Raw genomic sequence first — 13996 nt, 5'->3', positions numbered from 1 at the left:
AGCATTAATTGTTATTTTATGGTCATGTGGAATCACTTATAGAAACTAACCAATTAAATTTAGTTTCGTTTTTTTGTTGCATGCTAGTATTAGGGTAATAAAAACATTCCTTATATAAAAATCCTGAATGAGTAGAACACTACTAGTTTAGTGTTTACCATTCAGTAATGTGTGAAGGGAGGTACTGACCTGAGTGTCTCCAGTTTACAGTGTGAACTCTTCAGTCCAGCAGAGAGCAGCTCCACTCCTGAATCCTGCAGGTCATTGTTACTGAGGTCCAGCTCTTTCAGGGTGGATCCCTCTGATTTCAGAGTACAGCAAATGGTTTCACAGTGTTTCATGGTGAGATCACAGCCAGCTAGTCTGCACAGGAGTAAACAGAATAAAGTGCAGTTAATCCATGGAGTCCAGTTTTAGGTGAATGGTCTAATAAAATTAATTGAACAAATTATCTAGGAGTGGGACTCTTTCAGCAAAAATCCCTCCAAGTCAGTCAATTAGTAAAAGTGCAGAGTTTTCCACACCCTTAACCCACTTCCTCTGCAATCTTACTCTGTGTATCCTTTTCTCCATCTCACATAATAACTTATTTTATAATCTCCCCTAAAAATCCATGAAAATCTGAATCAATTCTGAAAAAGGAGCAGGATTAGGACCTTTAATGTCTTGAGAATAATTGCGTGCCTGTACATATTTTACCTATTTTAAGGCCATATTTTAAAAGAAAACCTGACCCAGTGATTCTGCATTTGGCCTTATAGGTTGGATTACAACAAAGAAAAGGGCGCTTTCATTGGGTAGCCACATAATAGCCCTTTAAACAAGGTAGTGCTAAACTCCCCCAACTCTCTTTACAATGTCAAGGTTGCTGCCCATATTAAGAGGGAGTAGGGACCATCTATCCATCTTTATAAATTTTGTATTGAAACGATTAAAATTTATGGCCTATAGAGTTAACACATTTTTTGGGAAGTAGACCCCTAGATATTGTATGTGTGGGGAATGCCAGTTGAAGTTATTTAATTAAGCACAGGTCTTGGAGCAAATTATTTATTTTAATTTCCTCTGAACTTTTTTTACTTATTTTATTTGTATCTACAGTGCGGGAAAAAAGTATTTAGACAGTCCTGGAGTGGCCGGTCTCTAGATCTCATAGAAAATCTTTAAAGGGAGTTGAAAGTGTTTCCCTGCCGACAGCCCCAAAACATCACTTATCTAGAGGAGATCTGCATGGAGGAATGGGCCAACATACCAGCAACGGTGTGCCAACCTAGTAAAGACTTACAGAAAATGTTTGACCTCTGTCATTGCCAACAAGGGATATAAAACAAAGTATTGAGATTAACTTTTGTTATTGACCAAATACATATTTTCCACCATTATTTGCAAATAAGTTCTAAAAATTAGATGTGATTTTCTGAATTTATTTTCTCATTTTGTCTCTCATAGTTGAGGTCTGCCTATGATGTCAATTACACTGTAACTAACCTCTGCATCACACCTGGTGCTGAAAATGTGCTGGCCTCCCCACACTTAGCTCAAACTGCTTTTTCCAATCACAGAACTACAGTGCCCAGAAAGCACCATTCTGTGACTCTTATTGCTGATTATTGCTAAAACATGTATAGCCATTATATACATTAAGATACTCACAGAGCCTTTCTGCAGTTGTTCACAGCTGGAAACAGTTTCATATAAGCAATTCTTGATGTGCTGTATTTCCTCAGGTCCAGCTCGTCCAGCACCTCCTCTGAGATCTGCAGCATGTAGGACAGAGCTATACACTCTAGAGCAGACAGATCCTTTCTTGAGCTTTTGTCTGAATTTATGTACTTCTGAACATGTCTGGATAAATGCTGGTTATTCATTTCAGTCAGACAGAGGAACAGGTTTATAGATCTGTCAGTATCAAGATCTTTTGTTGAGATTAGGCGTCTGATGTAGTTCACTGTTTTGTTGATGCTGTCTGAGGTGTTCTCTGTGTGAATCAGGAGGCTGTATAGGACCTTCTGACTGGAATCCACAGAGATGCCCAGCAGGAACCGGAGGAAAAGATCCAGATGTCCATTCTGACTCTCTGAGGCTTTGCTCACTGCTCCTATCAAGAGCTCATCCAGTGGAACATTTTCTGGCCATTTTCTGTTCTGTGGCTCAAAATCCATCAGCTCCTCTGTGTTCTTGCTCAGGTAGCAGTGAAACACATAGAAAGCAGCCAGGAACTCCTGAAAGCTCAGATGTACAAAGCTGTAGACCTTCCTTTGATAAAGCACACATTCCTCCCTAAAGATCTCAGTGCAGATCCCAGAATACACTGAGGCCTCAGTGAGATCAATACCGCACTCTCTCAGGTCCTCTTCATAGAACATCATGTTCCCCTTCATCAGCTGGTTGAAAGCCAGTTTAGCCAGTTTCAGAAACATGGTCCTATTAGATTCCAGCAATTCCACTGGATCCAAGTTTAAGTTCTCCTCATACTTCTCATTCTTCGTGTTGGTCTGAGTGATCAGAAAGTGGGAGTACATCTCAGTCAGAGTTTTAGGGATTTCTGTATTACTCTGTTTCATGATTCTCTGAAGCACAGTGGCTGAGATCCAGCAGAAGACGGGAATGTGGCACATGATGTGGAGACTCCTCGCTGTCTTAATGTGGGAGATTATTTTCTGGGCTTGGTCTTGGTCACTGATTCTCTTCCTGAAGTACTCCTCCTTCTGTGGGTCATTAAACCCCTGAATTTCTGTCACACGGTTGATATACTGATGAGGAATCTGATTGGCTGCTGCTGGTCGGGAGGTAATCCAGATGTGAGCAGAGGGCAGCAACTCTCCTTTGAGAAGGTTTGTCATTAACACACCCACTGATGATGTCGTGGTGATGTCAGACACTTTCTCACACTGTGAAAAATTCAGTGGAATTCTGCTTTCATCCAGACCATCAAAGATGAACACAACTTTGTGCTCATCACAAATCCTAGAGTCCAGGTCTCTGAGCTCAGGATGAAAAGTGCAGAGAAGTGTGTTAAGACTGTACTGCTCATCTTTAATCAGGTTCAGCTCTCGGAATGGAAGCACAAACATGAAATCTACCTCCTGATTGGCTGTTCCCTCTGCCCAGTCCAGAATGAACTTCTGCACAGAAACTGTTTTTCCGATGCCAGCAATGCCTTTAGTCAGCACAGTTCTAAGCACTTTTGGTCCTTTATCTTCTTTTCTTTTTTTTCGTCTGACACTATTATCCATCACAGCTGTATTGTTTACTCCTTCCATTCCTTCTTTGGGATCTTCTACAGGTCTAAAGATGTCTAAGCAGTTGATTGGAGTTTCCTGTAAGTATTTGTTTGAAGTCTTCTCCATCTTTATAACCTCATGTTCTTCATTCACCCCTTCACTCTCTCCCTCTATGATGTAGAGCTGTGTGTAAATCCTGTTCAGGAGGGTTCTGTTCTCTTGTGTTTTAATTCCCTCAAATAAACTCTCATACCTGTTCTTCATACAGGTTTTATGTTGCTGTAAAACTCTGTGAAGGACATCATCTTTTTGGTAGTTGTCAGTTTTTAGAGACTCTTCTGTGTGTGGATGTAGGGCAGGATGTGTTTTAGATCTCTTTCTGCAGGAGGGACAGCAGAAATCTCCAGTTTGATCAGTTTCATCCCAGTATCTGTTGATGCACAGTCTCCAGAAACTGTGTCCACAGGTGATAGAGACTGGATCTGTAAAAAGCTGTTCACACAGTCCACACCTGGACTGATCCTGCAGTAGATCACTCTTTCCCCTGTAAAGAGAGACAAAGTACCAAAGTGTCAGATAATAAATATAAGGGGAATCATAAGTTAACATGTCATAATAGTGTGCCCATAAAGAATGTGTCTGTGTACGTTTTCTGATTTTGATAACGCAACACTCACACATTATAAAAATATCAAATCCATTTAGAAGAGATCTAAAACAGAATGATAACTGGAAGAATTATGAGAATTCTGATATAATCATAACATTAAATCATCAAACACAAGATATTTTATGTTGCGTCTCCTCAATGTAAGGCTAGTACTAATAATAATGAGAATTTGTACGCAGAATATCTGTGTAAAAACATGTTCCCCAAAGAAAGACTAGAAGGAATTTGCATATTTCTGCCCCTACATCCTATAATATCATTAAATGGAAATAAACATGTAAAGGGCAAGGGCACAAGCCTAAGCTGAACATCTGTGATCTCCAATCCCTCAGACTCACTGTATCATGAACTGTAATTCAACAATAGAAGCTAGTAGAGCCACATGGAGAAAAGATTACTTTGGAAAGTTACAATTATAAATACCACTTAAACATTTACTGTGCAAAACAGAAGATGTATGTAAACATGTCTAGATGTGGTGTTTTCTGGATCCTAGATCTTTTTGAAAGAAATGGATGTCGTGCTCCAGAAGAAAGACGAAAATGACAAAAAGGACTTTTTATAACTCTTTGAGCTCTTTCCCTTTCTAAGTGAAAATTCCACACCTGGAATCAACTCCAGACCTTTTTCCTGCTTAACTATTGATGGATTCATGTGGGAATAGCCCACACACCCTATAAAATACCCTATTTTTTCTTTTTATTTGCTTTCTCTCCCAAAAAAAAAAAATACTTCATCAATTTTGCTCTATACAGTATCTGATGGTGATGGTGATTTTATCAAATTTTACCTTTTCAATATTCCAGCATTACTGAAGTTAGGAGGGTTAAACATCGAGTTGTGACTCTTCATAGATACACAGCTGGGTTCTGAAGGTTCTGCTTCATTACTGAAGTTAGGAGGGTTAAACATCGAGTTGTGACTCTTCATAGATACACAGCTGGGTTCTGAAGGTTCTGCTTCATTACTGAAGTTAGGAGGGTTAAACATCGAGTTGTGACTCTTCATAGATACACAGCTGGGTTCTGGAGGTTCTGCTTCATTGCTGAAGTTAGGAGGGTTAAACATCGAGTTGTCACTCTTCATAGATACACAGCTGGGTTCTGGAGGTTCTGCTTCATTGCTGAAGTTAGGAGGGTTAAACATCGAGTTGTGACTCTTCATAGATACACAGCTGGGTTCTGGAGGTTCTGCTTTATTACTGAAGTTAGGGGGGTTAAACATCGAGTTGTGACTCTTCATAGATACACAGCTGGGTTCGGGTAGTTCTCCTCTAGATTTCTGCAGACTGAACAAAGAAATAAGCAGATATGAAAACAATATTTTAAATTTAGCACGCTATTTCCAGATCTTTCTAAAAGAATTAGGAAACTCTGAGCTGTAATAAACAGAAAGGTCTTGAAAACAGAAAGGTTTTAAATACACAACAGATATGTTGTAACACCCCTTGTAAAAAAAAGCATATATCATACAATCATAGCAAAATATATTGGCCTCCCTGTAGTAACATCAGAAAATATATTGCTGAAGCTATAAATGCTTTGGTATTTACATGTTTATTACTTTTTTTACACTACAAAAAGCAGAAAAATAATAATTTGCTATTATTCCACACTTTATCCACAAATGGACTAACCATTGTAGAATGTTATAGCAATCAAGCAATTGTTTTATCTGTGATAAGTAACATGAAAAGACATGAAACAGACCAATTAAATGTAAGAAAGTTACATTCAGTCTTGGTGTCTGTATACTACACTGGGCAGGTAGAACATAAAGATAAGAACAGCAGAGTGTCTGAAAACCGTAACTGTATTAAAGCTACAAGTCCATCTCCAGAGATTTTAGTGTCACTGTGTGTATTGTGCACAATGTCATAAAAAGTCTACATATCATGTCACAGCAGATAACCTTCCTGGATTGTAAAAAGCACAATCCTTTGTGTAATAATAATACAAAAAGCTGGTCACTGGAGAAACCCATTTCTGTGTTTCCATCCTGCTAACATAAAGAAAAACAAACTTTATATTACGTGGTACTGCTGGGCGGTATGACCAAAAATTTACATCACAGTATTTTTCAAGATTTTGATGGTTTCACATATTTCACAGTGTTATTATTATTATTTGTAGTTATGTGTAGTTTGTAGACTTTAATATAGATTTGTGACTTACTGTACTGTTAGGAGTACATATAATACATTAAGGCTTTAAATTAAGGCTTTGATTAAACATTACGCAATTTCTGAAGAAATCAGAATTCATTCTAAAAAAACAGCTGAATAATGTAATAGACATTAAAAAAAGGGTTATGCCCACAACTTTTACATGGCTTTCTTTTAAAACTAAATATTTTAAATAGTTCCATAAACATAAAAAAAATACCCTCAAATACTCAAAATGTAAGTATACAAATAGATTATTTAGACACAAGTTTAAAATCAAATTACAATATTAAAGTTTTTAAAGTAGCTGTTTATCAGATTATCTTGGTTATCCAGTTAACAAATACATTCAGTTCACTCTGCATTAATAATGTATTAATACAGCAGCGAACATGTCTGTGATTTTTACCCTTTCTGCTGCTCAACACTGAACGTACCACACAGAGAAAAGGTGTAGACGGACACATGTGCTTTCGCTTGTAAACACTCGGGGTTACATTGGCAAGCCCACGCTTTCTTCTTCACACACACAATGCAAAGTAGATTTGAGGAGAAGGTCGTGACTAATTTGTGATACAGAGAAACCTGGAATGGAGTGGAATGGAACGGTGTGGCAATTCTAATCACAATGCACTGTACATGTATTATATGTTTGAGTCAAACAAAATCCCGGACGATTTTGAAATTCCCCCCGGACATTTATTTAGGTCTCAAAAATGTATGAGATCTTTCAAAAAAGAGGAAGTCTGGTCACCCTATGTTACAGTGTGTTAACTTGTTATGCGAACTGGCTAGGGTTAGCTAGCGTGCTAGCTGCTTATTCGGTGCTGCTGTTGTACACAGGGCACAGCAGTGCAGTATACTGCCAGCACTATAAGGTGTTATACAAGAAGAGCCAAATTTTGACCAATGATGAACATATTTACTCTCAGGACAGTAGTTTAGTGCATGCATGTACCATGATTCAGAGCCTCCTCCTCCAATACTGATGGTTAGAGGATCACTCTTCATGAACACAGCACTGGGCTCTGGAGAAACTGCTTCCTTCACCCTGAAAAAAGTCCATGCATGAGCAATGTGTGGAGGAATTATTTCCTTTAATAAAACCACATGCATAGTGCTTTTTTGGAACATTTTTTTTTTCTATTTTGCAATATGACACAATGTAAATCAATACAAATAAATACGTATGTTTTTCCTTTTGCCAGTATTTTGCATTTACCAAGAATAAATAAAAATCCACCCCTGAATGATTCATAATCACATATATGCTGATCATTTAAAAATACACTTACAAATTAATGATGGAGAGTAAATAATAATATAAGTGATAAGTAATAAACATAATGAAATTCCTTAATGTATAATTAGAACCACAACAAGACCCCAATCACTTTTTGCGACAGTTCCTTTCACAACAAAGCTTTAGTGTGGTGATCACAAGCAATTAGTGGACCAAAGACTCCGACAAAAGCAAGAGAAAAAGTAAGAGTTTTATTTTACTTAGTATATTTTATTAGTTCGAGCTAATAATAAAAACAATGTGTTTGCTTGTTTATGTTTGAGAACCCAGTACTTTTGAGAAGCCAAAATACAAAATATATGAAATGGTACTTCAAAAATCAGAAGACAAACCATTAATTAGTTTTGTGGCCTAAAAGGCTTCTATTGTTGGGTGGAGATGAGGTAATCATAGAGATAATGTGATAACCAGAATTTAAGTCTAACACCTTCTGCAAAATTATATACTGACTCAAAGTGTATTGTACCAAAAAGCAGAACAGAATATTAAAGGTTTAAGCACTATGAATGCATCAAAAATTGCTTGATTACAGACGCCAACAAAAAATATTTGTGTTTAGCCAAATGAATGTAAAGACAATACGTTTAATTCATGATTTGTTGGTTTAAACAGGTTAAAAATAGCTTTTTTTGAAGAGCAACATAAAATATATCAGATTATCTTGATGCAAAAATTGAAAAATTACTGGAAACTAGGAGTTGAGAATATGGCAAAAATCTATGACGATACATTTTTTTAATTTCAGTTGATACGATACAATTCCAACATTAATACGAACAGTATCAAAGCCCTTAGTGTAAGTAATCATAAACTGAGAAAACTGAGTGATATGGTAAAATTATATTTTAAATATATTAAGAAAAAAATAATACACAAAAACACACTTTTCTACCCCTACTAACCATTGATTAAAAGTTACTCACTTTGGATCAGAGGGTTCTTCTCCATCACTGGAGTCTTGAGGCTCCATCATGGAGGCACTTCAGTGCAGATCTCTGTTTAACAACCATTAAAATATGATCAAGTTTAAATAAAAAATTAAAATAAAGCATAACAGTTAAAACATTGAAAATAACTGGTAATTAAGACATGTATTTTTAAATAACAAAGTATTAGACATTATAAATAATATTTCCTTAAAGAATCACATTGCTCCAAGGTCCGTCTGCACCCCTGCTAGTAAAACAGCGTTACTACATATGACTACACCTTTGCAAAAGTACCGTTTGTTTTGGTTGATTTATTAGTTTTCAATTATAAATGTGTTATTACAAATTTAACACTTGCTAGAGAGAATTAAATGCCCACTCCCACCCTCCCCACCCTAACATTGAGAGAATGCAATGAGAAAAAATTATGGAAAAATAAATCAATCAATAATAAGTAAAACAGCCAAAATTTACAAGTAACAAAAATCTTAACGAAACATCCATATATATACCAATATATATTTTATATACAAACATGCATTTTCAAATACATACATACATTATCATAAGTTATGCCTGAAATAAAGTAATAATAGTATGCAAATATATATATATATATATATATATATATATATATATTAATTCTATATCATTAATGTAGGTCAGGGTTAATACTTGAGAGCTACAGAATCACTGGGTTTCATACCACAGTCATACCTGAGGTAGTAATAGAAACAAATATCCCTTTAAAACACCTCTAAAATCAGGTCTAAAGTGTGAATACAGTGTAAAACTGTGTTTATAAAGCCACAGGTGTAAATCTAATGAATGATACACTGATATATTGCGGTTACCAGTTTAACAGAAAGTGTTAAATCTGATATTAAATTAGCATGTTAGCTAGCTGAATTCACCAGCTCAGTTTTTCACTATTTTACACTTTTTACCTTAATTTGTGAGGAAAAATGTACCAGATAATCCTGTACTGAACCGATTATCGGTATATTTAACAGGAAAAATCGAGTTGCATTAAAAAAAGCCCTTAGATAATTTCCTTTTAGCCTGTGGAGTTTCAGACTCTTCTTCTTCTTCTTCTTCTTCTTTTAGAGTTTTGACGGTTGGCAGACCAACGAAAGGTGCAATACTGCCACCTACTGAGCTGGAATGTGAAGTACGATATCAGAAGTGCACTACCAACTGTACTACATAATAAATTATATAAATAAACAAAATAAAGAATAGTATAAATAATAATAAATAATAAACAAAAGCAACAATAATACTAACTGTGATGAGGTTAGTGAGTCTACCCATTACCAGGACTGTGTAAGGACACTGGGACTTGTAAAGTTTTGGAAAAAGCCTAGGTAACAGGAATGTAATGGTAATTGGTGCACATGTGTTACTTACCTGGGAATCTGATCATTGTGCTGATCCTTTGGGGAGTGCGAGCACCTTCCAGGGCTTCCTCTTATACTGGCTGCTAGAGCCCATGGCTTTGTGTAGAAGGAGGGAGGTAAAGTCTGAGAACCTGTGGAGAAGACAAGAAGCAGGGCTAGAGGGGAAAAAAATATATATACTTACCGATAATTGTGGCCCTTCGCCAACCTACAGAAGAGGATGTGATGTTTTTAGCAGACTATTTTCACTGAACTGTTGGTTAAAAGACTGGTACACAACAACAATGTGGGTTTCATTGACAACTGTATTGTGTTCTGTGGAAGACCAGCTTTTTACAGTAGACATGGTTTGCATCCAAGTTGTAACGAATCACAGATTTTATCAGAAAAATATAATATGGTTTTAAATGCAAGTCAAGTATGACTTTAAAAAGGGGGGTAAATTGTAGTACTGCAACAAAGAATGTTACTCCCTTGTGCCTACTATGACCAATTCACAGTTAATAACTAGCAGCAAAACTAAACTGTCAAATGACCTTAGAGGTAGAACATGATAGAATCCAGGTAGTTGACAACAGAAAGCCCTAAAGAATGTATAAGGAAAGCACTTTTAAACGTGAGATCTCTGACCAGTAAAACCTTTATTTTAAATGATCTTATATATGAACGCAAATTAGATTTTATGTTTTTTTTTATTATTATTATTATTGAAACATGGCTTGACTCAAATTAAAACTGTTTCACAGACCTATAACTTTCATCATGCTGTATGTGAAGGAGAAATGAAATGGGGTGGATACTTATGATTAGATTCTCCTTGTTGGTGATTTTAACTTTCATATTGATAAGGCCTGAGATAAAAGAGCCTTGGATTTTATGCAACTTTTTAAAAAATCAGCTTTAACCAGCACATTTCATGCAATTTGTGTTTAAGCATAGATGATATTGTAGATCTTATGATCACAGATCACTACTGTGTTTTTTTTAAATCACTAATACTCCAGACCTGTAGTCCAGGAATATTTGCAACCACAATCTATAATATGTGAGTTTAAAAAGATATCTGAGACAGACCTCCACAAATGATTTTACAGCTTAATTCTTACAGCTTATTTCTCATTTTTTTTAGATTTTAGATTTTAATGTTGTTGTTTTAGAAATTATACACTTGTCTTTAGGAACAGGCATTTTCCCAGATGCTCTTAATGTTTCTGTGGTTGGGCCTTTAAAATTTAGATCCATCAGTTTTAAGTAATTTTAGACCAATTTTAATGCTATCATTATTAGGTTAAATTCCACCAACTGACAGACTAGAGATTGTTCAGAATGCTGCATCCAGAGTCCTAACACGTGATAAAGTGGGTGGCAATCGAATCTGCAGAGGCATCTCATTCCACAGTTTGGGGCAGCCACAGCAAATGCTCGGTCCCCCCAAGGTTCAGCCTCACCTTTGGAACCACCAGTCGAAGCTGATGGGCAGATCTTAGGGGCCATGCTGGAACAAAAGGTACAAGCAACTCAGATAAATAACTGGGAGCTAACCCATGCAGAGACTTATACACTAAAAGCAAAAGTCTAAAAACAACTGGGAGCCAATGTAGTGAAGCCAGAATCTGAGTGTTACGTGCAAACGCACATAGGGCATGTTTGTGTGCATGTTTGTGTGTATGTTTGTGTGTTTGTCTGTTTGCAGGTGCAGCCTGGGGTGTGGTCCAGGCGCTGAGGATCCACAGTGGGTGGAGCTCCTTTTATTTAAGGTCTGCCACCAGAGGGAAATGCAGGGCAGATGGGACAGACAGACAGACAGACAGACTGACAGACAGAGAGCAATGGCTGTTTGATGGGGGAGAAACCATGTGGCCCAAACATACTGCAATACTACAACATGCGATCATGTATTTCTAAGAATCAGTTCTAAAATGGTTAATAGCCAGTAATATTTTGTATTTCCTTATTTGTTTCTTTTTAGGTGCTGGACAGGTAAGAAGGAGCGCGCTCATACATTTCCATCACACAGGCCTTCTTTTGTTAAACACCCTAGGTAAGGGGCGGGCACCAATCTCTGTATTTTTTATATATTACATTAGGTTCAGTGTAGTTAGTTTCTGTTTTAATTGTTTTCCTTAGATAAGTTATTATTTTTGTTTAGTTAGCTTAGGGATTTGGTTTGTTTTGTTCTTTCCTTTGGTGACGTCCTGAGTTCAGCCCTTCTTTTGTGTTCAGTTGAGTATCTTTTTGAGAACTTTTTTGTATATTTGTAAATATACAAGATTAAGATTTTATCACTGTATATATTGAGTTGTGGCTTCAGTAAATGATTTAAATGGCAATTTCTCTGGTCTGTGGTTTTCTCCCTCACAGTTTCACACACCCATAGACTCATTTAACTCATCCACAATGTTACATGGCTCTCTTATTCCTAGAAGAACTATAGGGGTTGTAACACTGAGTAATGTTGTCTCTCTGATAAGTACGTGTTAAAAGCCTTGCTGCAGCATTTTGTACCAATTATAACCATATAGAATATAGGAGTGCCAGGTTACTCCTGGAGATTATTAATAGTAATATTGCTTCTACAGCTCTATTACAACAATTTAACCATTTAAATGCATACATTAAAGTTTTATGCTCCAAATAACTATTTCTGGCCTGGTTTCTAGAATACAATATTAATAATAGCTAGGAATTTTTTCTTACATCATGATTTTAATCTGAAAATATGTAATATTTAATTTCTGTCATGTCACATCTTAAATTTGCTAAATATTTGGCCAATGACCCCTCTAGCAGTACCACTACAGTCCAGTAGAGGTCAGTAGCACACAGAATTAAAACCAATGGTTTACAACGAGATATATGCCATTACATTAGGACCTGGTTCTTACTCATTTTTAAGTTTGTTGAGTGTTTTGTGGACAGAAACGTACAATTGTTCGTCCTCCTGTGGCAGAACTTCAGCAGACTGAGTAACTTGATTAGTCTGAAGGCCTGTTTGTTCACCATGTCCACTTTCTCCAACCTATGAAAATCTAATGCCAGGTGTGGGTTATATAGAGGGGTATAAATCCCCCAGTGTTGAGCTGTGGAGCAGTGGAACTGAGTTCTCTGGAATGATAGAGCTCTATCCAATACTTGCATGGAATTAGTTGGTTGGGGAGTTGGAATATATGTATATTACTGTATTAGTTACATATAAAACTCCATCATCTCAACCTGTGTCCACCATTACCAGCCAGGGCACATGAACACAAGAGGATTCACATATGTTTATACTTATTTTCATACCACAATCAAATTCACTTAATCCTAATGAAGAGATTTATCTGTAAAGTGTTTTAATTTAACAATGAGAAGCCGGAATGTAAAGAAGCTGAAATTAAATAGAATTAACAAAGCTATTTTAAAATGTAAGGAGTAGAAAGTTCGGATAACTGTGAAAATATGAGGAGTAGAAGTAAAAAAGAAATCTGAAAAATAATTCATACAGTAAAGTATAGACAACCAACATTTCTACTCAAGTAATGTAATGAAGTATTTGTACACATTTGGAGCTGATACTGTATTTTAAAATAAATTCAAACACTAAAAGAGACAGTTCTCCACTTTATCTCTGGTTTTATATAAATTGGTAGAACAAACCCAATCACTATTCCTCAACTGCAGTACAAACTCCTGCATATCAAAAACCCAGACAGAGAAAGTAATAATGCTTCATACCGGTCAGTGTGAGCAGAATCAGAACCTGAAGCTGCAGCGTTCCCATTCTTCTTCTGGAGCTTGAATCTCTTCTCAACAGCTACTGAAGGTTCTGTGACTGGGTAGTTCTGTATAACCGTGAGGACTAAACAATAAAACAATCTGGTCCCAGGAATGCATGTTTGTACATGTAAAAGCAGAAGTTTAAACCCAGAAATTAGCACTGTGTCTTCATCTTCAGACCATCAGACAGAAGGACTGATAGCAGGAACTTGCATGAGACTTCATACTTTTAAATCGACCACACCACAGCAGCTAAAAGATGCACAGATATACAGAGACAAAATATATGACATACACTGCTAATCAGTGTTACTGCAGTGCTGAGAATAAGGAACCACCACCCAAATAATAATAGCTGCTCTGTGGTGGTCTATCCTGTGGGTTTCTGGGTATTGAAGAACAGGATAAAAGTAAGATAATAATAAAGTATGCAATAAAACAGATACAAAACTACAGTTTGTAATTATATATTTTGTCAGACATTTGCAGCAATAATTCTGGGGTATTTAAGAGTTTCAGTCATGGGATTTTTTGCCCCATATTTCAG

The 13996-nt window shown here is 36.4% G+C and overlaps 1 protein-coding gene across 18 annotated transcripts in view; it reads right to left on the bottom strand.

The window, feature by feature from the left end:
- LOC103042144 (NACHT, LRR and PYD domains-containing protein 12-like) overlaps positions 1-13996 on the bottom strand; it is a 224589-nt gene that overhangs the window by 145138 nt on the left and 65455 nt on the right. For 8 of the 18 annotated variants that reach the window (XM_049468317.1, XM_049468335.1, XM_049468357.1 and 5 more), the window contains exons 1-5: positions 9238-9397; positions 8285-8356; positions 7017-7109; positions 4685-5182; positions 1654-3768 (exon numbers count right to left, since the gene is read on the bottom strand). In XM_049468317.1, coding sequence (XP_049324274.1) covers positions 1654-3768; positions 4685-5182; positions 7017-7109; positions 8285-8334 — 2756 coding nt within the window. In that variant the 5' untranslated portion in view covers positions 8335-8356; positions 9238-9397. Of the gene's footprint in view, positions 1-189; positions 364-1653; positions 3769-4684; positions 5183-7016; positions 7110-8284; positions 8357-9237; positions 9398-13996 lie in introns of those variants that run through there. The other 10 variants (XM_049468321.1, XM_049468326.1, XM_049468336.1 and 7 more) reach the window with 5 other exon arrangements.

Source organism: Astyanax mexicanus, chromosome 1 (assembly GCF_023375975.1).
Source record: "Astyanax mexicanus isolate ESR-SI-001 chromosome 1, AstMex3_surface, whole genome shotgun sequence".
NCBI classification, from domain to species: domain Eukaryota; kingdom Metazoa; phylum Chordata; class Actinopteri; order Characiformes; family Acestrorhamphidae; genus Astyanax; species Astyanax mexicanus.
Note: the sequence above shows the minus strand (reverse complement) of the source record. Positions and strands in the feature narration are given on the sequence as shown.